General features: G+C 38.6%; 1 protein-coding gene across 2 annotated transcripts in view; it reads right to left on the bottom strand.

The window, feature by feature from the left end:
* Nucleotides 1-13,408: 13,408 nt before the first annotated feature.
* Nucleotides 13,409-24,707, bottom strand: part of SKOR2 (SKI family transcriptional corepressor 2) — a 49,921-nt gene continuing 38,622 nt past the window's right edge. For both annotated transcript variants that reach the window (XM_074340019.2, XM_019739664.3), the window contains exons 8-9: nt 19,098-19,163; nt 13,409-14,129 (exon numbers count right to left, since the gene is read on the bottom strand). In XM_074340019.2, coding sequence (XP_074196120.2) covers nt 19,101-19,163 — 63 coding nt within the window. In that variant the 3' untranslated portion in view covers nt 13,409-14,129; nt 19,098-19,100. The remainder of the gene's footprint in view (nt 14,130-19,097; nt 19,164-24,707) is intronic.

Here is a 24,707-nt window from a genome sequence, read left to right on the forward strand (position 1 = left end):
GTGGACTGGAGCTGCCGTTAAGGTGTGACCAATTGTCCCTTGTGATGCCCAGACATCAGAGTTGATGTTGGTTTCTACTACTGGGAGACAGCTGGGAATACTTCCAGGGGCTAGGAGAACAATAGTTCCCATTTCTGCCATAATGTCTATTCCTAATAGAGGAGTAGGGCTTTCTGGCATGATTAGGAATGAGTAGGAGAACATTAGGTCACCCCATAAGCAGCCTAAGAGCTGGGAAAAATATTTAGTAATTGGCTTGTCCGTGACTCCACAGACGGTAACATGTCGATTGGAGAGGGTCCCTGGATTGGAGAGTAGGACAGAGAAAATGGCTCCTGTATCTAGAAGGAAATCAGTAGGCTTTCCTTCCACTTCTAGGGTTACCCGGGGACCTCCCTGTCTACCTAGGGACATGCTAACTCTCCTGTATCACTCCTACAGTTACCCCTTTGTGTTACCCCTCTGGATTACAACTCACATGATCCAATTACTTTATTGTCAAAAGAATCAGGTTAACCTCTCTGGACCTCTGTTACTTCATCTATAAAATTAGGTGATGGTAATCTCTAAGACTTCTTCAGCCCCTGAAATCTCTAGATCTAGTAAAAGCAGCTTAAAATATAAGATAGTGTACAAGTACTAGTACCGTGTTATGATTTGTTACTTTTCAAAAACCCAAACTTGCATCCTAAACTAACAGCAGATTATATCCTTAAAAAGAATTATTCCTCCAATATTCTCACTTTCAAGATACTGGAAAGCTTGGAAAAAAATTTTAAATATATTTTTAAAATAGTTTCCTCAGTTTAAACAAATATCTGCCCCCAAACAAAGAACAGGGTAAAATGCATATTCTGCATCTTAGCAGATTATTAAAAAAACAAAAACAAAAACAAAAGCCTTGGCTATGGCCTATTTAAAATTAGAACTTGCTGCTTGGTGCCAAGCTTCTGATGTCTGCATGATACATTTTCATTCATTCACGTTAGATATTCCATCAGACACTACTGTTGAGGATGAAAGTTTCTTCAATTTCAAACACAGATGTCTCCTTATCATTTGCTTCATTAAATTTTGTTTTGCTTTTTTCTTTTCAGACAGTTAGATGGTACACTTTGGCATCTTGGAGCATCTTGCTGCAGTCTTTTATTGAAACTAATTCTATAGAGTCAATGTTTTCATTCCTGTCATGCAGGGTCTCAGCTCCCGCTCCCCGCACAAGAACGCAGGACATGGTTAGGCCAAAAAGGAACACCCATGGAGTCATAAGTGGGGGAGGTCATACCGTTATATTCTCACTGGAGGCTGGGTTGGAGACACAGGAAGCAGGAGCCACACGATCCGCAACCTGTCATCCGGTTCTCTGCCTGCCAACCAACAAACCAACCAACCTAGCCACGGCAGTTATATTAGTGGCTAATGGCTAACTGGTCACAGCTGATGACCATCTACTACCTGAGCCAGCAACCCTCCACGTGAGGCTGAGAGCCTAAAAACGGCTCTCTGGGACTCTGTCTCCACAATTCCTTTGAAAGAATCAAAGTATGAGTGCCTTCAATAAAGTTCCTTTAGGCAAGGGGGAGCAGTGGTTAAGATTATGTCTGGGGTAATCTTGTGTGGTCTCTGATTAGATATCGGGCCCCTTTAAAGTTAAAATGCCCTAGGATAGACCCAGTATTTGGATGTGCGAGATTGCAGTCCGAACTCAAATTGTTACCCTTCCCTGTATCAATGCCTTTACCTCATTATTTTATTACTTTACTGATCCTTGACTTTGGGTTCAGTCATATGACTCGCTTTGTCCAATAGACTAAGGAAGAGGTGATGCTGTGCCAGCTCTGAGCCTAGACCTCAAAAGGTCTTATATGCTTCTGCTTTCTTTCCTGTGCCTCTGACAATGCCATTAAAAAAAAAAAATAAATAAATAAATAAATAAATAAATAAATAAATAAATAAATAAATAATGCCTGGGCTAGTTCTTGGGTTCTAGGAGAAGGATGAGAGGTACTTGGAGCAGAGTCAAATGACCCCAGTCAAGCCCAGCCTAGATTAGCAAATCCTCATCCAATCACAGATCTATAAGAATAAATGATTGTTGTTTTAAATCACTACATTTGGGGGTTGTTCGTTCCACAGTATTTTGAAGCAACAGATCTCTACCTACAGTCACCCTCTTGGTGATCTAATTTATTCTAATGCATTAAAAGCGTTTATATACCCTGAAGACTCCTGAATTTGTATGTCCTACCCAGAACCCACCCATGAACTCTTGGCTGATATTTCCAACAGGCAACCATTTGGGTGTCTAATAAATATCTCAAACTTACCTTGCCCCAAACGAAATTCCTAATTTCCCTCTGAAATCTACTTCTGCAGTCATCACATTTCAGTTAATGGCAACTGCATCCTTCCAGGGGTTCAAGAAAAAAATCCTTGGATTGTTCTTGTCTCTAGCTCTTTCTCTCACACCCTGTATACAATCCATCAGCAAATTCTTTTGACTTGAACTTCAATGTATACCCAAATCTGACCACTTGTCACCTTCTCTACCACTGAAGCCCTGGTCCAACCCCCCCATAATCTCTTACATAGATTAGTGCAGTAGCTCCTAACAGATCTCTATGGTTTCACCTTCGTCTCTATATAGGTTATACACCCCAGAGTAGCCCAAGTACTTCTTTCAAAGCCAAGTGAGGAAAGCAATTCATTTATTGAGAGAACTGGGTCATTTGTCCTCTAGAACTTCCTACATTCCGGATTTACTAATTGCATCTCCATGGTCCTTTCTGACTTAAATGCTATGCACAATACCTGCATCATCCATGATGAAAAGTGAAAACACTTGCTGCTTGAAGAAAATAGTCACTATTTAAACTGACTAAAACCTTTCAGTAAGTCGATGAAAAGTTATCAGGTACGTGGTAAAGAAAAACTTTTCACAAGTTAGAGCCTAGAATAATTCTTCGATAAATGTGTTGTCTGCCCTCTTTCCATTCATATTTTTAAATGTCAGCATTTTTATTCCTGTATGCATTGAACATAGTTCATTAAGGTAAGGCTTTTTCATGTTATTTATTAAATATTTAGGCTTACCCTGAAGGATGACAAAAATGGATTATTGGTTTTAAACATTTTTATCCTAATATATTTTAATAGATATATTTATCTTATTGTCTGTGTCTGAGATATGAATCAATGGTGACTGAGGTATGTTTGCTTTTAATCCTGCTATTTACAATGGCAACTTTGAGTTTAAATGGGTTTATGGCAGCAGAATTCACCCAAATGGGTTCTATTTGAGGTAGGCATTGGACTAAAATAGGAAAATCCCACAAAAAGAGCCTCATTCATGTTTATAGATTCACACAAGCTATTCCTGGTATGAAACTCAAATGAAACCATTTGCAAGCTGAAAGCTTGTGCATTATGAAGTGTTTCTGGAAATAGGGCTATTAGAAATGGAAAGTTTCTTTAAAAAATAAAAATGAGTCACTGTATCTATTTTTAAACGGGATTGATCCTGAATGTCTACATATAGCTGACTAGTTTTATTAAAAAAAAAAAAAAAAATCCGGAGTAAATTATAGCAGAATGAAAAACTAGAGAAACTACCTACCCAAATACATATCATACCTTCACTCATGCATTCATTTGTTCATTCTTTTGCTCAAGGAGAATTTATTGAACTTCTAAGATGTGCCTTACTTACACTGTGTAAGGGGTTAGGTGAGCTGCAGTGGGCTAAACACAAATAATAATCAGACATGCTCCTACTCTGATGAAAATGATCAACTATTAAGAAGCATGAGTCACAGAATGCAAGGAGTTACAAAGAAGTAAATGTCAGTGCTTAAAATAAAGGGAAAGTACGATAGTTTAGAACAGGGTCTCCCAAGCTTGCTGATCCTCAGAAGCGCGTGGGAGCTTTTAAAAATATGTGGTTTTCTTCCAGTTCCCGATGGTGCACATGTATTCCTCTTCAACACTTCCTGGGACTCCATTAAATTATAAAGGAATAAGAAAGGACAATACATCTCTAATAGTAAAGAGATAGAGGAACACAAGAAATTTCAACAATCTCTGGAAGACAACAAATGGAAGGAAGCATGTGGATGGCTAACACTCAGTGGATAAAGCTGTAACCCACAACGAACCATGAAAGGGTCCCAGGGGAGGTGGAAATCATTGTCCTGAAGAATTTCACAAAGGTTCCTGATTCAGAGTCGGAAGTACATGGGAGATCTGGAAGGAGAAGCCGGGCTGAAAACAGGCAGGTAAATTGATAATCTGTATATGAAATAGTCAGCCTTCCCAGCCCTGACTCCCAAAGTGCTTGGACCATATAGCAAAGTCTGCATTTGCCTCTGGGCAAGGCTGAAAGGACTCCCCTGTTGGGAGATTAAACTATCTGAAGAGAGCTACTGTGTGCATTGCTGCTCTTATTCTGTCATTCATTCGGGAGGCTGTTAGCTTGATGACTGATTCTCTGCTAGTTCAATCTACAGCTATGCTGCTGATGTCATACTTTTCCAAGTACACAGAGCTTCTAGTTAGACATCTCGCCCCACATCAATTGTATAAACATCCACTCAAGTTCATTATTATTAAATATAAACAGGCAACAGGGCACATGGTGAAAACCAGCAACATGAAAAGGAAAGACTAAGATAAAAAGTCAGTAAAACTGACCTCAGAAGAGGACAGAGATTAATTTGGGGGGGGGGGGGGCTAATTAGTGCTAATAAAAGTAATTTGAGAGGCATTTAAACAGAGCTTCCCCTTGCCAAATTTTTTGTACAAAAGTAACTATCAGATAAAAGAACGAATTCTTAAAATTAAAACTTTATAGCCCTCCAAGAACATTCATGGAAAGATAAAATTGAAGGACTATCCAAGAATAAAGAAAAAACCATAGAGATGGAGAATATAAGACAGAAAGTGAACAGGAAATATGGGAGTTTCATAAGGACAGAAGTGTAGGACAGGAAGAAAAATAATAAAACATAAAAATTTCCAGAGATGACAAGTGTATGAGTGTTCAACCTGAAAAGACATACGGGGTTCCGAGCAGGTTAATTGGTTAAAAAAAATTCCATTACCTGGACTGATCATCATGAAATTTCAAAACTTATTAAATCTTATATCTTAAATTTCAAATCCTATTAAAGAGAAGATTCAAAAAGCTTCAAGGGAGGGAAAATGTTATCTATAAAGAAATAAGAAACCAATTAACACTAAATGTAGAAGACAATGGTGAGCTTTTTTTCAAAGTTTTGAGAGAAAATAATTTTGGATCTAAAATTCTACAGCCAATCAAACTATTAATGGTGCGGGTAAAATTAAGATTTTTTTAAAAGAAAGGTAAAACTAACATTTTCTGAACAAAAGTTATTTTCCAAAAAAATTTTTAAATATGCAGATTCAAAGTTTGCCTAGTCAATTAACAAATATTTATTGAGTACTTATTCATTGAGTACCTGGCATTATTTTAGACACTAGAAATATAACAATTAACATGACAGAGGTCCTGCCCTCAAGAAATTTATATTCTAATAGAGATAAGCTTCATGCATTCTTTTTGAGAAACTTATTTGAAGATATACTCCAGCAATACATGGGTTTAAAAAAAAAAAAGAAGTTATAAGAAATGGCAGAATTAAACTAAGCAGTCAATGAAAAGAATCTAACATGAGGGAGGTCTGTCACAGTCCTAAAAAGCATTGGTTCAAATTAGAACAAGTCAGTGTGCTCCATAAAGAATTTCTTCTAGCAAAAAGAAATCAAAATAGATTTAACGTAATAGATAAAATGAGAATCAACTAGAAGGTAGAAGTAATATGGTATGGTAGCAATTATTAATGTTCAGCAATATCCAGTTCAACCCTTCCCGGATACATGAGATGTCTGCATTTCTCTGTGTTCCCTACAATTAGGTGGGACTGTATAATTGAGTTCTGGCCAATGAAATGTGAATTTCATTTTCAGGCCAAGACTGTTAAGAAACAGTGGATTTTCTGTTTGATCTTTTCCCTCTTTGTTAGCTGGCTGGCTGGACTGGATTCAGTGGAGAGCTCTGAAGATCTCAGGGTTGTCAGAGCCACAGCACGGAAACAAACATTCTCCTGATCCACAGTGGATGGTGATATAATCAAGAAATAAGCTTTTATAATGTTAAGCAACTGACTCAGATTTCAGGGTTTTATTTGTTACTGCATCATTTCTTAATCTACCTTAACTACAAATATGGTAAAAAAAAAAAAAAAAGAATGAAAGAAAGAAAGAAAGAAGGAAAAAGGAAGGCAGGAAGGAAGGGGAGGGGAAAAGAAGGAAAAGAAAGAAAGAAGCGCCTTTCAAAGGACTCAACAAAATAAAATGTAGAACAACAAACTAACGATCAAATATAAAGTTAAATGTGGCCATCGGTGAAGGCAGAAGCCAAGTTCCAAGGAACAAATAGATCTGTGAAGAATTAAGAAAAAGGAACTGGCAATGACAGGAAGGAGAAAAGGAGCAGCAGCTTAAGGAGAAGGCAGAGTTCAAGAACGACCTTGGCAGGTTCATTTATTCATAAATCCAGTGGCACTGTACAAACTACCACCAGAGTCATTTGCTGGTGTTAGTGGAATTAACCCACTTTGGATCTGGAGCAATGCTACACAATATGTGGAAGTTTGAAAGTCAAGAATGATCTGTGTGTACAAGCAGAGGACAGAGACTCTGAATGGAAGGAGTAGTGATAATGAATAAAGCCTGTCTCAGAAAGAAGATCAGCTTGGTTGGCCACCTTTCCCCATGTTCAGATAGTTCTTTGCAAACCTGTACACAAGTTTAGAGCATTTAAGACATCCAAGTCTTGGTCATTAGAAAACACTTATGGAGCAGCTGCATTTATCCAGTGGAGAGCACTGCAATCAATGTAAGACTGGGGCTGTGTTCCTGCCCTAAAGGAGTTTACAGTCTCATTGGGCACACATAAGGTAGAGAGAGCAATAAGAAACCCAAGACAGCATGTAACAAGAGCCAAGTGACTGGTGCAGAAAATCAAGTATCCTTACAGGATTTAGAGGAGGGAGAAAATCTGAGGGTTTGGAGAGCCAGGACCAGGGTGGACTTGAGCTGCTGATTATTGAAGGTTGGACAGAGCTTAGGCAAGAAGAGAGGAAGAAGGAGGGCCTTCCAAGTGGAGAAATGCTGTCAGCAAAGGCAAGAAGGTAGGTACTGGGGGCCAAGAAAGGAAACGAGTCCTGGTATGAGATGGCAAAGTAGGTTGGCTCCAGATTGTATAGACCTTGAACAGTATGTAAGGGTTTGGGATGCATTGTGTAGACAATAGGCAACATCAAAAATATTCAAGCTGTAAATGGTGGTACAAAACCTTGTACTATATTTACTTTTCTAGTATTAGTTTTTAAGTCTCTGGATATGTGAGAATACTATCCCAACTCAGTCCTGGAGTAGCTAGCTCCAAGGGTCAATGAGCCTTGGCTTATTGAGAGTTAAGAATAAAAAAGTTCTGTTCTAGAAGATGGAACACCCATCTGCTGTTGCCAAAAGTTTTCTTTCCTTGTTACTTGATGTTAAAAGAAGGACAGTTCTTAGGATTTCTGAGAATTAATTACTATCTCCCAAGGGAATTTCTTGTGTCTATTGTTATTTATGTAGCTTAGTAAAGAAAAGCTCTTTCTTTACAAATATTACCTTATTAATTTTTGTTGAATCAACCTCATACACTCAGGAAAGACAGCGGAGGTGGGTGGGGAGTTAAACCAAAGTGTATTAGGAAGCACCCCTATAGACATTAAAGAATTTGGGGACTGTGAGGGCTCTGAAAACCTGTTATATTATGGAACAGCGTACCTTTTTCTAAGTAACAGGGAAACTACATGGGTTTCTTGCCACATAGTTTTCCTTGATCAGGAAACTCAGAAAACTGTCTTTTCTCTTTAGACATAGACATAAGTAAAAGTGGGGCTATTATAAAGCAAGACAGATAGTAGATGAAACTTTCGTTTTTAGCTTTTGTTTCTAGAGGCCTATTCAAGTTACTTCAGGCAATAGGAGTTGACTGAAGAATATATATGGCCATAATAAAAAACAGGAACTTTGTGCAATGAGCAGTGGGGTTTTGAAGGTAAGAGCAAAGGTGTTGAAGTCACAAGAGCCGAAGGTTCAAATTCCTGGTTTTCCACTTGCGAGTTAAATGACTTAACTCCTTCAAGTTTCAAATAAATAGTTAAGTAGTTCCTGCCTCATTGGGTTGCTGAGAGGATTAAATGAAATAATGCATTAAGACACTTAGCACAATGTTTCGCCTTATTGTAACCACTCAATGAAAGTTGGCTACTAAGTAATTGGATGATAATGGCATATAAGTAGAGGAATGAGAAAGCAACTACATATAAAATCTGTTTCACCAATGATGGCTTAGTACTGAATTCAAACAGTATTTAACCATGTTTTAAAAGCACACAATTTGGGGAAAATGTGGATTCCTTAAAAAGTCAATCTCTTAGGGGCCATAAAATCTATTTTAATCACAACTAATTACAAGGAAGTATAAATCAATACACTTTGCTAAATGGTCTAAAATATAATAAAGAAAACCATCATTAACAATCATCCAGGAAGCCACTGCCCTTAATAGTGAGATGATATAAAAATTGGATGTGAAGAATGAATTTTATTATTTGGAAACTTCAAATGTTAACAATGTTTTCAGGGAAATTCTTAATTTAATACAGAGTCATGACTTTTCACAATGATTGCTTACTTTACGTAACTTGAGTTTATTACTTCTAAATTGTATGTATAATATGTTAGACCTGGTATAGAAATAAGTGGCCATTTGCAGAAAGGTATTCTGTGCTCTTAGTGTTTTTTGGATCCTTTCTTAGTTCAAAACCAGCCCTCTTTCCATTCTTCCTCTTAAAGCTGCAACACTGTTTCAGAGCCCAAATCAAGACTGGAGTCAAGCTGTCTTCTCCCTGCCATTGGTGATGGTTACTGGCCCAAGTCTGAAAGTCCCAGGGCTATCACCTGACCACCCGAGCTTACCTTGCTGCTCTCTGACTAGGACAGCCAATGCCTGTATGGGTTCCTAAGCCATATTGCTCTCACCCTGGCACATCCCTGAGTCAAGAACTGGGCTTGCTTCTTGCCACTCTATTTATTCTCAGTGCTGTGTTTTCCCAAGGTTGGAACCTGCCCATAAATGCAAAGTGTGCAGCAGGGTCCTGTTCTCATGGATGACGATGAATGACAACCTCCTGCTCCTGAGCTGGTCTCTACTGCTGAGCTCTATTTCCTTGTGGGGTCTTGGCTCCACACCTGGTTGTAGCTTTGCGAGAACCTTTGAGGCCTCTTCCAACCTAATTCCTGCCCTACCCTAGGGAGCAGATCAAGTTCAGGTCCAGTCCCATCTTCAACTGTCTATATTGCAATGGAGGATACCAGAGATATTATAGCTGGCTCAGCTGTGATGGTGAGACCAACAGATTGAGCAGGAAAAGTTTGCCATGACAGTGAGAAGAAATGAATTTGAGGCTTGACTCTGCAACTAACTAGCCTTCGTACCCACTGGTCTCCCTTAGCTAAATCAAAGGGTTAATGAGAACATAAAATGACATAAACAGAATAACTATGCATTGGAAAGTTATCACACAAATTGTTACACTGTTGGCTGATCAGAGCCCCCAAATAGAGAAAAGGGTTTTGTAATCAGTCAGAGTTAACAGAAAATCTAAAATAACAAAACAGAACCTCATTTCTCTTCAATGTAAGAATTTAGAAGTGGGCAGTCCAGAGTTGGAATGGTGGCTCAGTAGAAGTCAGGGTGTCGGGCCGGGCGGCCTGCGGGGTCTCTGCTCCCGCTCCCCACACAAGAACACAGGACATGGTGAGGCCAAAAAGGAACACCCACGGAGCCATAGGTAGGGGAGTCATACCACTACATTCTCGCTGGCGGCATCCGCCTCTCTGCAATCCGCGCTTGCTAGCTCATCCACCATCTTGCTAGCCCCCATTTGCTGCTAGCATAGCCACAGCAGTTATATTAGTGGCCAATGGCTCACTGGTTACAGCTGACGGCCAACTAGCCACAGCTGATGGCCATGCAATCACAGTTGATGGCCATTTACTACCTGAGCCAGCACCTGTCTATGTGAGGTCGAGAGCCTGGAAACTGCTTTTTGGGGTTCTGTCCCCACACAGGGACACAGGCTTCCATCATCTTTCTGTGCCATATTAGCATTTGGCTCCTATCTTCAGTTACCTCATGGCCCAAGATGGCTTCTGGGTTTCCATGCACGTTACAGACATCCAGTAAGAGGGAAGAGGCAGGGAAAAGAGAAACACTGCCCAACAAAGTCAAGCTCTTTTCATGTGACCTTCCTGAAAATTCCACATATTTCCACCCACATCTTATTAACCAGAATATAGTCACATGGCCACATGTAACTACAAGCAAGCCTAGGAAATGTAGTCTTTTATTTAGGTGTCTTGCCACCTGAGAATGGATACTGTTGGACATCAACTAGCAATTTGCCACATATGGTCATCTAAAACCAAATGACATGTCAATATTCTTGGAGAGTGTTTAAAGTGATAACAGTGAAATGATCTTCTCTTGTGATTGGCTCAAATAAAACAAATGAGTCCACTCACTCAATCAACTAAGATTGTTTTGTGTAGCTACTACATGCCAGGGACGGTGCTCAGCTCTAGGGAGATGGTAGTGAGCTGAAACAAACATCCCCTGCCCCCATAAAGTTTATAGTGTGTACCTTCCCACAAAAGGAAGAGTGTATAATTACAAACCGTGGTGTGTGTTATCAATAGGGAGCCTTGTAAGATGGTCAGACTTGAACCTAGTGTGTTCAACTCTGTAGAGAGAGACAAAGGAGCTCTCGTCATCAGGCCTGGAGTCAGCTGACAGTGCCCCATTAAACGATGCGATTATGCGATTATGCATCCTTAGCTTGCCATTGGTGTTCCTCTTCTCTGACCTTCCTCACTGCTGACCAAGGTTATCTTATCTCTTAGCCTTAAATGAAAGAGATCCTATCTGCTTGATCATATTCCCCTGTAGCTAGGAGAGAGTTCTCCCTCTGTGTTTTGCGACCTGAGGCTACACTCGTTGCTCAAACTAAGGATATTGGGATGTTTGTCCCACTCTCCTTGCCTGTGGCAAATAAATGAGCAATTACTCAAGGCATTCTGAGGATCAAAAGCATCAGTCTGAAATGTCGTTCTGTCCCTACAGGAAATGCTTTTATTGGTTAGGCTGGGATTTCTATTTTGATTTGCTATGGCCCTTTTTGATCTCATAATCTCATTTGGAATTAGATAATTTTATTTGCATCGCTCATATTCTTCATTAGCTAATATTTGGGTTGACCTTGGAATTTTGACATGATAAAATAGTCAAAGGAAAGAGCACAACGTTTTTCAGCTGTCATTTTTGTGGAGCCAAGAATTATTCGTCCTTCTGAACAGTGGCTTTATTTTTAGCCCCAATGCAGTGCTTTAGATGGATGTTCTGTCTGTTTCCACAGGGCAGCTCAGATAACCCAATCCAATCCAGCTTTAGGGACAAATTCTTTTTGTTACAACTTAGAAGCATCAAGCATTGCAATAGGCAAGAGATATTCACTCTCCTTAATGAGAAAATATATGGGTTAACGACGTTTCCATACCATATGTTGGATTTCCTTGACTCTTTTTCTCTGAAGTTTTTGAGTTTTGGTGTATCACTTCATGGGTGCATGGAGGACTGTTAAGTTCTAGTGTTTGCAAGGAATATACTCAGTCTGGAAAAAAAAACAACTCGAATTGTAGGGAAACTCTAAGACTGTCAGATTAAGGATAATAGGAGTCTTCCAGAGCTCAGGGAAAGGTGGATAGCTGGGCTCTTAAGGAGCCTGGATTTCAGGTGGAGAACCGGAAAGAACAAATGTAGTTTCAGCATCCTCAGTAATGGAGACCCGATGTCCTTCACACTGAGCTTGGCTGTTAACTCAGTTCAGAGCTATGCTATGGTTAATAACTCCAGGCTCTCAGACGTACTTGTCAAGTTATCTGGTTCTTATTTCCCTTTCGCTACAAGATCATTTCCTGATTTTAGCACTATTAATTCTGAGCCATTTAAAGTTGCAATTGGGAAGAATGACATTTCAGGCTTGTTTACACTGCCAGTTGAAGCAGCTCCAGGATAAAGACCTTAAATTCACCTGCAAATCTGTTCGTTCTCCTTCAGGAATCCCTGGCCTAACTGCTGCTCCTGCTGTTTGCACTGGGTTCTGCAGAAAATGACCTCTGCTGTCCCCTGGTGGCTGGTCACGAAGCCAGGTTTGTGTCCTTCTCCCAGATAATTTTCTTTCACCTCTGGTATTATTGGCTTAAAGTACGAAACTAAGAATGCTGGGTTTCCATCCCTATGTGAAATTTAAAGTGTACATTGGAGAAAATGCTCCATGAACTTGACTGCCCCGTTACCCCCTAAGCACAGCTGTCAGTTTCAGAAACGTATGCCATATCTGAAGGGCTATGTCAGCCCCATGCCCAGAGCCAGGTCCCTCTTGGAAGAACACTTCAAAGAGAACATCCTGCCCTCCATGGTCAGTTGCAGCCTTTTCAGATTATTTTCTGCTAGTGGCCACTGGGAGCCTGGCCGCAGACACCAGAACTTGGTTTATATCCCTTCTCTGACCCGGCTTCCCATCCTTCCTGGGCTAGGGAGGAAATCACAGTGAGTTCTTCCTTTGATTTCTTAATGTGGTGCTAAGGATAAGAAAATTTATCTCAAGGGGAAGTTGTGAGCTTTCTTGGATAGGTCATAATAATGAAGAAGGTGCAGACAAGTATCAAATATCATGGTGATACATTCAAACCTCTTAAAATCTGGCCAGGGGTGCCATTAGTGAGATGCGTCTTCGATGAGGATGGTCTTTGGCAACCTCAGAAGGAGGGCATTCACAGGAGACTGTGCAACCTAGCACTACCTTCGGAATCCTGGCCCCAAAGGGGCCACAATTTGGGCCCTTCTATCTATCTGAGCAGAGATTCTGAAAGGCAGAATTTTTGGCATAAAATGATCTCATGGCCTTTGATGCAATATTATAGTAATAGTAAGGAGGAAGGCACAATATGAACTTCATCGCCAACACCGTCAGAAGACCTAGCAGAAATTTAGAAGACTTCCTTACCCATATGAAGATCCTACCGCGATGGGAGGACACCAGCTGCTGCCAATGGCCAAAGGCTAATCTAGGCTTTAATAATCATTTTGGAAGGAATTCTGGTTTCAAAAAATAATTTATTCAAATATTTTATGCCAAAATAATTCTATAAAGTATTAGTGTCTATTAGTTGACCCCAAGCAAATATGAGTTTAACTACATGAACACAACTGTTACTTCATAGTTTTTTTATTATAGACTTTTTTTTATCCACATGAATGTTAAAGAAACTACAACAGAGTTAAATACCATTTTTGATAACATGATTATATTCTTAATTACACTCAATATTAAACTGTAAAATATTTCCAGAGGAATACAATCTTCATTCATACAGCAGGCAAAGTACAACCAGAGAGGAAGGGGCCACGTGTACGTCTGTCCAGTTTGCTATGAAAAGCAGGTATGTGTACGGCTGATGCCATCCTGGCTGTTGCAACGTGACCCCCACTCCTAGGACAGGTCTTGTGTTTGCTTTCCACCAATAATCACGTCTTCAAAAGTAAAAGGCAGTCTTTAGAGCTGCCCTCTCCAAGGGTGCAGCACTTGGGACCGTCCATAGATTTCCCATCCCGGTTGGCCAACACCACTCCCAACACGCTGGGTTTAGTTGGCCTTTAAAAACACAAAGACTCAAACTTTGGTTCCACCAAAAGATGTGACAAGTATTGGCTGCTCTGGTTGGCTCCCCCCTCCCCCCACGAAGGAATGGCCGCTACAATTTATTTTACATGGTTGTCCATGCGGCTTTGAGGTCACTTGTCCTTGGGTTCTCCTGAACCTGATTTTGTTTTTGATTCCCAAGCCCTTTCAATTGCAGTCTTTATGTGGGTCAGAAGTGCTCAGTGGCAGGCTGTATCTTACAAGAGAACAAGAGTAAGTGGTTCTGTGCACCTGGGATAAGACAAAAAAAAGCACAGAATGACAACCTCAGTGTGATGCAATCAGAGAATTTAAATACATGTAAAGTAATATTTACATAACCTTTAGAGAAGACATTTTTAGTACAGTTTGGACAAAAACTTTTAAACAGTGGCCATATCATCATGTTCCTTTTTATACACATTTGCTTACCTTAGGTTATGCATCTCCAATGACATTGAGCCAAACTAGGACTAAATCAGAGTGTGATGGTTTGTTATGCCTTCTATACAGTGAAGCCATTTTGTGGGGAGGGGTTCTAGAAACTCTGATTTGTTGTTGTACAAACATTAAGATAGCCTGTGATGGTGAAAGGTGCAGACAGAATTTCATGCTCCAGTATCCTGCTGGCTTTAGCTGGATGGCCCAAGTTACAACTATTTCTCCTATCCTGGGGTGTTAGGGCAACTGTAGCAGTAGCACTGAAAGTTCTGTGATTCAACATCAATAAAACCACTGGATTGGTCATTAACTGCATCTAGTAACTGATATTAGAAAATGTAAATTAGGCCACATTTTCAGGCTATAAATCAGAGGAAAGCTGACAAAGTGTGGGCTGCACTGCCGGGCAGTCTGGCTCAAATCCTGCCACTTACTAGCAGTGGGACCACAGACAGCTTACTCATCTCTCTGCATTTCAGTTTTCTCAGTAGTAGAATGATAAAAGTAGCAGTACTTCTCTCCAGGGGTTGTTTTGAAGATTAAATAAGATAATCGACATAAAGTGCTTAGAACAGCGGTGCACACATTGTCATTCTCAATGGAGACACTTGAAAGAACCTGATCCTCTTATGTCTGACTATAGAAGAGAGAAATGGATATGACCTTCCCCATCTTTATCTTTGATCTGTACAAAAAGAAGTCACAGAATGTTCAACTGCAATCTCTCTACATTCTTTTAAGACCTTTTCTTTGTTGTTATTTTTGTACAAATTATTCTACAAGTAAAATAAAAATAACAAGAGTTTACCAAAAAAGTAGATATTGTTAGCATAGGGGAGGAAAGTCATATTTTCAAACTCTCCAGAAGGATGCAAAGTAGCAATTAATGATGAAGAAAATTCAGACATAAGGCAAATGGAGGTGGGTTTGCCCTTGAGTGGTATATATGATCTTGAGCAGACTTGAATAAAAGCAGCCCCTTTGTGGGAAAAGAGAGGGAATATGGCAGAAGATTGGCATGCAAGAGTCAAAATTTTAAAGCTGGTAGAGATTTTGATCACGTTTGGCTACCCAGTTTTACAGATAAGCATAAGACTCAGAGATTAAATGATAACATTGGGAGGCAATATCAGATTTAGAAGCCAGACTTCCTCAAAACCAGCCAGCCTAATGATTCTAGTAGGACAGAGAAGAGGCTTTAGAGTCAAATAGACCTGTATTGAATCCTGGCCTCGGTGTTGTCTTGTATGAAACAGGGATAATAATAGGATCCACTTTGTAGAATTCTAAGGATCAAAGGAGATGATGTGGCAAAGAATTGAGTCTACTATGTGGCATAGTTAGTACTCAGTTAATGATTGTTATTATTTCCAGCTTGGTCAATGAGTTTCTGTGTGACTATGAATGAGCTATTTCCTATGATTCACTCTCCATGGATATAAAATGATTGAGTTCTCTGTGAAAGACATGGCTGTTTCTACCAGGTAAAGGGATGACATTTGCGTAATGTTAAATGGTGCTTGTTAGAAAAAGAACGTAATAATTAAAATAAAATAATAAAGTAAAAGAATGAAAAGAAAGTAATTATTAAGCCAGTGGTAACATCATGGCATTTTTATTTGGGGTGCAGATTTCACACGGATTGCACTGGGGTGTCTGCGTAGGACACAGAAACAACCAAGGTAAGGAAGTCCGTCAGGAACAATTCCGGTGTTAAAAGTGGTCCCAGATGAAAGAATAATACAAAATTTTAAACTATTTTTCAAATGATTTCTATTGTACGTGTGAGCTCACAATGAAGCAAATACACAAGAGCAGTAGAAAGTCTAATCTACTAGGACTTGTTTTAGGAGGTAGTTTGGGGATAAATAAAATAAACTACACTTTACACAGCTGGTAGCTAAACAAACAGAATTCATTGCCCCAGAGGGAACTATGCCTAGGTTGAAGAAAGGTTTAGATAAATCCATGGGTAATGGATCTTTAAGGAGTTATCAAGGGAAAGTTAAGAGTATTCAGTGTATATGCTTCAATTTTGAGGTTGGTATCGTTAACAACAACAATTTGGCTTTTCTAATGGAATTACACAGTTAGTAATCTGGTCCGAGTGGACCTTTATTTTGACTCAACATGGAATTTCTTATGTCTTAATGTAGGGCAAAAAAGATTTGTCGAGCAGTGATATGTGGCGGTACTTGCTCAGCTTATTAAGTGGATTGCCTGTGGTTTTGAAAAGCTTCCTCCTCTTAATAGTCATATTGGAATCCACTGGGTGGCAAGAACACAGCACACTACCTTAAGGGTCACTCTTGCATAAGACATTAATGCATCAGTCCCTAATTTGGAAACCTGTGGTCACTCAGCAAGACAGAATTTGTCTCTCTCCCTTGGTGTAATGATTTTTATTTTGTAATCTCTCTTGGGGTAATTCCTTGCAGGCTTGGCATGTGGAGAATCAAATACTGCCTCTAACAATATGGTCGTGATTCTCTGCTTGGCTGATTTAGCTCAGCATTTAAGTAACCACTAATCTTCTGAAAGCACCAGGGTCTACTTAGAGAAATCCCTGTTGTCTGCAAGGATGGAAACAAAATCAGCATGGAGGAAGCATTAGTTACTAAACACAAATCAATCTTTTTTTTTCCACCTCGCTGTATGCTATGTCACCACCAGAGGCGTGGTTTCTGGGCAGTGAATCTTCATTTTGTAGGTGTAAGAGCCGCTCGTGTCTGACAAGCAAGGAAGATCAGTTGGGGAAGTGGAAGGAGTGAGAAGAGAGTTTACTGAAGTTCCTAAGTGTAAATCAAACTATATTCTAATGGATGAATCTCACAAACGTGGAGTAAAAGAAGCCAGATAAAAGAGAAGATTCTATACAATGTCCTTTACTAAAGTTTAGAAGCAGGCAAAGCTCATCTTTATTGGGGGCGGGGGAGTAACTGGGCAGGGATACAAGGTGGCTATCTGGGTGCTGGAAACCTGAGTTCATCTGGTGAAAATCCACTGAGTTTTAATTTGTACACTTCATGATTTGTATGACTTATATGACTATCATTTGTAGACTTTGCTGAATTTGTTATACTTCAATAAAAGGTTATTCACAAAAACCGCCGAATATAGTCTCTTTGATTTGAAAGAAAATCAGTTTGACACTTTGGGTTTATTAGCATTAATTTGGATGTGGCTTGCTTTGATTACCTTGATTTTTCTGAGTTAAAATTTACTGGAGTGTGAATGTTCTACAATTATTCATTTCACACTGCTGGTACAAAACTCTCTACTATAATGAGAAACTACCCAAAGTCAACTTCAGACTTAAGAAAAACACTTGAATCTATAGAATGAAGCCAAACTCACAGGCCTATTTGCATATGGCTTCATGGCGATGGAAACAAAATAATTTATTATTTGACCATCTCTGCTGCAGAGACATCTGCTCACAGAAGACAGGAAGTGCATTCATTAGGAATAAGTAGGCACTGGATCTAAAGTCAGGAGTTCTAGAATCTCTTCTTGGCTTTGCAACACAGACATAAAACATTCTATCTCCCTTCTCTGTATCTCAGCTCCCTGTGCATAAAATTAAGAGACAGCATATGAGTAAGAGTCTGTCTTGGAAAGAGTTTTAAGCTCCTGATGAAATGTGACATAATTATCATGATTTAAGACAAATACTGAAAATTATCACTAATAAAGATGATGGCAAGAAATAGTCTTGTCATTTGCACATGGTAGAGGAGGCTTTTGATATACATAAGAAAGGCATGACGGAAAGAAAAGGAACTAAGAGCCTGTATTGTATGGAATTCTTTTTGCCAACAAATTCTGTGGAGTTGAAAATATGTTCCAGAGGGAAGAATCATTCTAATGGGAATGGATCCAACTGATAAATGATCACATCCTAGTTGGCTGTGAATACTTACAAATACTACCTCTGACATCTGAGTTTTTTCCTGACTTAGCAATTCCAATTGTTAGGTCATCCTAACGTATTGTTACAGAAACTACAAAGTCCTAGTATTTGCATTCCTTCAATTCTAATAATTGTATATGTCTTCTTCCAAATAATCAAAAAGTTGCGTTTGAAATGTTTCGTTATGTTCTGAATAGAGTCATTGAATTTTGACTGTCTTCTTTTCTTTAGGAGTCCAGAATACTTTTTTCTTTTCTTTTTTTTTTACCGGGGAACCTTACTTTTTTTTTTTTTTTTTTAAGTTGTGGCCATGGATGTGAACTTGAACCTGGCTTTAGCTATAGAGAAACTGTTATTGGCTTAGGGAAACAATAAATCACAATTCCTAGAGCAGAAGTTCTCAAAGGTCTGTATTGCCCCTAATTGTTCATATCTCCATCTGTCAGCAATTCACTCAAAGTCAGATTTTGGGAAGACTTTTTGGAAGCAAAAGAGAGACTGAGAAGATGAAACACAATTAGCATGACTGCTGACAGTTTCCTTCAGAGGGGCAGTAATTGGGGTGTCAGGTAGAACCAGAAAGAGCAGAAAACCTCAAAACAGAATGAAGATCACTTCTGCAGACTGAATAGAGAATTTCCTTAGTTTTCGAAATTTTCCATGGAATTTATAAGACCCACTTAGCTATTCATTTAGGAAGTCCCATGCCTAGATATAACAAAGTTCATCAAAGTGTATACTGGCTTAAACACAGAATACAACTTTACCAATCCGTCAGGCAGTTTCAAATACATCAATAAAGAACACAGCCATGCAACAGCAATGCAGAGAGTTAAGGAAAAATCTCTTTCCTCTGGTGAACTCACCTTTTAGCTTTTGCTGAGATGGGCACCAAGCTTTTCTTTCCTGATCAAGCTTGCTGCATAGGGGATCTGTAAGATAAAAAGAAGCAAAACTCTCCAGGTAAGCTAAATTTGGAAACAGATGTGTAATGGAGAGCTTTCATCATGCCTAACAATTTGATGCCAATGGATCCTCCCTGAGGAGAAAAGGTCTCCATCTGCTCAGCAGTATGGAACTTCTGCGATATACCAATTCCTAAGGCCTGTTAAAAAGCATGTCAAGGACAGAACAGGTGGTCACACCGGATTGTCGCTACAGCTAGTCTCAGAGATTATTATGCGACATTTTCCTTTAAAAACTTTTTTTATATTTGCATTTAATAATATGGTATCCTTATTTTTTATTTAGGTACAAAAACTAATTTGTGATGTTATCATGTATATCTAAGGTTACAAAACTAGAATGTGATTACAAACTAATTCAATGTAGTCTTTCTTTTAATTAGAGTGATAAAATATGCTATCATTACAAATCACAAATAAGAGTAACTAAACACAAACTATTACTCTGGGTAATTTCCCAATAACTACCAAGAAGCATCAGAAATAATTGCACTGAATGGAAAATATGACCCTGGATAAAAAGAATGCTCCCTGGATAAACTTGAAAAGTACTTTTCACTACTGGGGCGTTGAATGAAAGCCTATCACATTTGATATGTGCAAATGGTTGAAATTGGACAACATGTATTATTTAGATTTGCCTCTGCACTAACCCCAGTTAAAGTACTCTATCATTATGTTACTTATCATTATCATTACAAGGCTAAACTCAGAACTCTAAAGATTCAAATCATTTTACACTTAAGTATTCAGCCTTCTAGAATGTAACACGAAATTCAGCTGTCATGTAAAAGCAATGAGGGAAATAAAATTACTGTCATTCAACGAGCCAACATTTTTGAACACTGTTATATGCATCTCCCTTACTCCCAGAATATTTGCTTTGCTCTCCTGATCTACCAGTCCATAAATATGAACTTTTATTAATGGGAGGGAGCTACAAGCATACGATGAAGTTAGTGCTTAAGATTAGCTGGACATTTTGCCGTAATAACTGGTCAGTTAAATCAAACAGTCTTTCTAATGGAAAATAAAGGACAAGACTAAAATACCTATCTCACCATTTTGATATGCAACCACAACATAGATGCATCCAATAGGCACATGTCTGATAAAGGGCATGTACAGCAGCACTGAAATTAATGATTCATAGAGTACCATAAAAAGTTCAGTGTCCTAATCTCATATTTTAGGACATGAACTGAGATCAGCTAGATAACTATGACAAGAATAGCTACATGGGAACCTACTCTAGTTACCTCTTCTTTTCACTCTAGGTTATGCTATACCTGCTGTTCACAGAGATGCACTGAATCCTGATTTTCCATTATGGTGCATGGTGCAATGTGCCAAAATACATGGATCACCTCTCTCTTTAGATGCTTGATATAACAGAGACTTGAAAGGCACTATATTATTTAGGATAACAAGTAGAAATGATGTAAACCTTAGGATATGAGGAATTACCTAACAGAATATATTTGTGCCACTCTCACATTTAGAAAGAGTCCTCAACATAAAGATTACATGAAATAAAGATTGAGTAAGTGTCTGCTCTGTGCCAGGCACTTTTTGAGGTAAGTTACCATCACCACGGGCCATTTCATCAAAGCCACTAAACTACTCATCCTAACCCAAAGAAAACTGCCTGAAGGGTACTACTTTCAAATCTAGGTCAGAATGCCTTTTTCTTTCTTCCTTTCTTTCTTTTCCTTTTTTTTTTCCCCCAGAAAAAAACAATGTAGCATTTCATTAAGATGGGAAGCTGAGGAAAATAAAAAAGAACTCAGAAAAAAAGGACATTTCCAAATAACCACATTTGATCCAAAATCTGCAGACTGGAATTAAATTGTGTAAAGAATTATCCCCACTCAAACACTGATTGTCTCATTTCTTTCATTAAAACAAAATGAAATAAAAGCTGAACAAAAACAAAGGCAAAAAAGCAAAAGGTTGTGAACTAAAAATCATGTATTTTTTATTCTAAGTCTTAAATCATGAATGATAAAGAATATATTAGCAAATGGCTCAATTGTTAATGACAGCCACCCTATTTCATTGATTTCATTGAAGTTATTATATAACTTCTAAATTACCTAGTTGGCTCTAGTCTATCAAAAGCATTGAGGTCTCACCAAAATAAGATAACTTCTCAGTTTGTGCCAAGAGAGAGTTGGACTGAGCTCAGACATTCAAGTGGGTCAACATCTTGAAAGCAGAAAGATGAGAAGAGGCTCTATAACTAAGCAACAAGGGACTGCGTTGTCAAAATGGCAATAGATCAATAATTAGAGGAGAACCCACTGTAGCCAAAGCCTGTCTACTGCTGGGGAATCTTAAGGCAGATTCCATGGTAGTTCAGACTTGCAGGGACCTCCTTTTGTTGCACATTTAGCCACAAAACCAAAATCCTCTAGTGGCCCAGGGATGTTTTTCTAAAAATACAGTTCAAAAACGTAACCATTTTACCTACTTTAAAAAAACAACAACACGTAAAACATATTTAAAAAATTCTCTGTGTAGAGACGATAGAAATCTGGGCAAGTTCCCATCCTGATGAACACTGGAGAACCTCCAAGAAAAGACCATATCACTGAAGAGCTGTGCCTTCGTCAGAGGGAGCTCTGCTCCTCCAGCAATGGTAAGACCTAGCTCACTTTTCCATGCAAGGACGCACTGTGCTCCTGCCATCAGGAAGTTGTAAACTGCTTTTTTGCAAGTCTACAGTGACTGGAACATTAGTACTAAATCTATTGATTGAACGTCTTTTACTTGAGACTTTTTGTAATGGAGAACTTTGAGACCCTTTCCCCTTGGTTGTGTGTGACTGCAGCATTCTGGAGAAACAGCAGAGGGCACTTCAAGACTAGCACATTTGCTCCTTCTACGCACCTCTAGGAAGCGATCTAGCAAGTTCAAAGGATGTGAATCTGAGTCTAACCATTTATCATGGGCTCTGTTGCAGCACATCCTTCAAGAACTATATCTGAAAAAGAGCATGTCCTCAACTATGAGAGGTAAGGTCTGTATCTTATATTACAGTAGTACCTTATACAGAAATGCACTCGCTTAAAAAAGTTGCTGTCAAATTAGCAGTGGAAAAAAAAAGGTTATCAAGACATCAAAACAGTCTCAGCTCATGCTGTAAATTATATTCCAGTCCTTGGAAAAACCTTAATCAAAAGGTTATACAGAGTAAAATACCTTTACCTTCTTTTTTTATAAAAAAATTGAAATATGATTGACATATAAATATAACATTGTTTCTGTTTCTTCCCCTTCTTCTTAACCCTAAGGGGTGATGAATTTTGTTCTTAAAGTGGGACATTTTTTCTAGAATCACTGCTTACTCATAAATGAGAAACCTGTGACTCTTTATTACATTGAACAGTAACGTCATCAGGAACTCGCTAAATTCTGTAACTTTTTAATTTGGTTCATAGTGAAAGGAATATATTTCTTTGTTGGTATAAATAAATCCGGTTTAGTCATAAAAACATTTTAAGCACTTGAAAACCCAGGGCAGGGGTAGGGAACTTTAACACAAACTGTGTCAAGAAGTATAAAACTAAGCTATTTTATTTTTTTTAAAGTTAGCTTGTGGTCATGTGTACATGTTAAATAAACTGCCGATGCTTTAAATCTGACATTGAGATAAATGCACATTCATTTATAAATGCACAAAGAGAGTCAATCATTTGTCTCTCTAGTCATCAAAACTTTGCATTTAACAAACTGGAAAAGGAAGCAATGGTGCAGAAATTATAGTCAGCGGAGAATCTAAAAATGCAGGAGCCAAAGAAATTCATAAGTTTTCTTTCTACGTCAATGATACCCAAGATGCTTTCAATATAATCTTTTGAATAAGAACACTGTGTAACAGCATAGTATAAATGCATTGTTGGTCTATGGGACTCGTTACAAAATATGATGGTTTTAATATATTTGAATTCTCCATTATTGCAGGATAGAGTGGGTTTTTATTTCATCTAAACGGAAAAAAAAATGCCTATTCTGTAGGCAGACGACTATTCTGTAACATATGCTCTGTAAACTTTAAATATAAAATAATAAAATAATTCTAAGTGAATTGTTTGGTTCTCAGGGAGCAAAGCAAGTAACCATATTTACTGATGAATTAGATCATTCAACTAAAAATACCGAGAAAGTTGGTAACTGTGATACCAGCACCTTCTTGATACGCTTTAGACATAATTTTCTAAAGGCGTTTCCCCACAGGTGATAATTCCCATTAGCAAATAAAACAAGCTGAATAGGGACTAGGTAAATTTCTATTCAAGTAACCTTGAGTCTGCTGCCTCAATTCTAAAGCAGATAGTATAGTGTAAACACAAAAATATCTCCAGCCACCAAAGCTTAAGTGGTTCCACTATTAAAGTACTACTTTAAGAAGTACAATCAATCACTCATACTGGCATAGTATTTTATGACTTGCATGGGCATTTCATGTTTATTACACATTTACACCTTACTCTATCCTTATCAGGGCACTAGGTTAGACCTTACAAGAGGTCCCTTTGGTTGAAGAACTGACACTTAATGAACTCTATGGGATGAGTCTTGAACTCAAGTTTGCAGACGTTAAAGCGTGTGTCTTAGTCACAAGGCCAGTACCGTAATATACAAGCTCCACATAACTCAATAGTAATGCCTTCCCTTAGTATTTATGCTAGTAGTTACTCAGCATAAAAGAACACGTGAAGAAATCAGGACCAAGCTAGGGAAATTTGGAAAAATATTAAGAGGACAGCTATGTGAGGATATCAGAGTTGGGGCAGGGGCTCTCCGTGGGTGGTGATTCACTCAACAAATGTTTACTGACAGCTATCTGATGCTAGACACTGTCCTGGGTGCTGGAGGCAGCAAGAAAACTCTTGGCATGTTAGGGGGTAAGGGAAAGAAAAGAAGGAGACGAAACAGGAGGGACACATCGTGTCTATTTCACCAGTTTTTACGTTGTTAGCCTGGATGTGCCTTTGTGGATTTCAGGAATTATGCCTGCAGGGCTGGGGGGAAATTTCTAGCTTCTCCCAAAGAATTTAATTTGCAACCAGAAATAATTTACTATCTAGTGGAAAGTGAGTTAATAACATTTGTCTAGATAAATAAATACATATGACCAAATATAGCGCAATACAGAACCATAAAAATGTTTAGTAATACCAATTTGTATCGTCCATGTACCTAATATGTCAAAAGACATGAGATTCTTTTCTTCTACGTATCAGTACACTGCCTTATTACATGGATGCAATATCATTTCCTTTTTTACTAAAGAAACCAAATGTCAAAGAAAATTAAGACATTAAAATTATATAACTGGCCTTAGAGAGGGGCACTGAAATAGTTTCCTTTCCTTTTTTTTTTTTTTTTTTTAACTTTATTTAAGTGTGTTTTTCCAGGACCCATCAGCTCCAAGTCAAGGAGTTGTCTCAATCTAGTTGTGGAGGGCGCAGCTCACATAGGTCCACATGGGGATCGAACGGGCAA

The sequence above is a fragment of the Rhinolophus sinicus genome, chromosome 4 (assembly GCF_057876585.1).
Source record: "Rhinolophus sinicus isolate RSI-liver-muscle chromosome 4, RSI-T2T, whole genome shotgun sequence".
Lineage (NCBI taxonomy): Eukaryota > Metazoa > Chordata > Mammalia > Chiroptera > Rhinolophidae > Rhinolophus > Rhinolophus sinicus.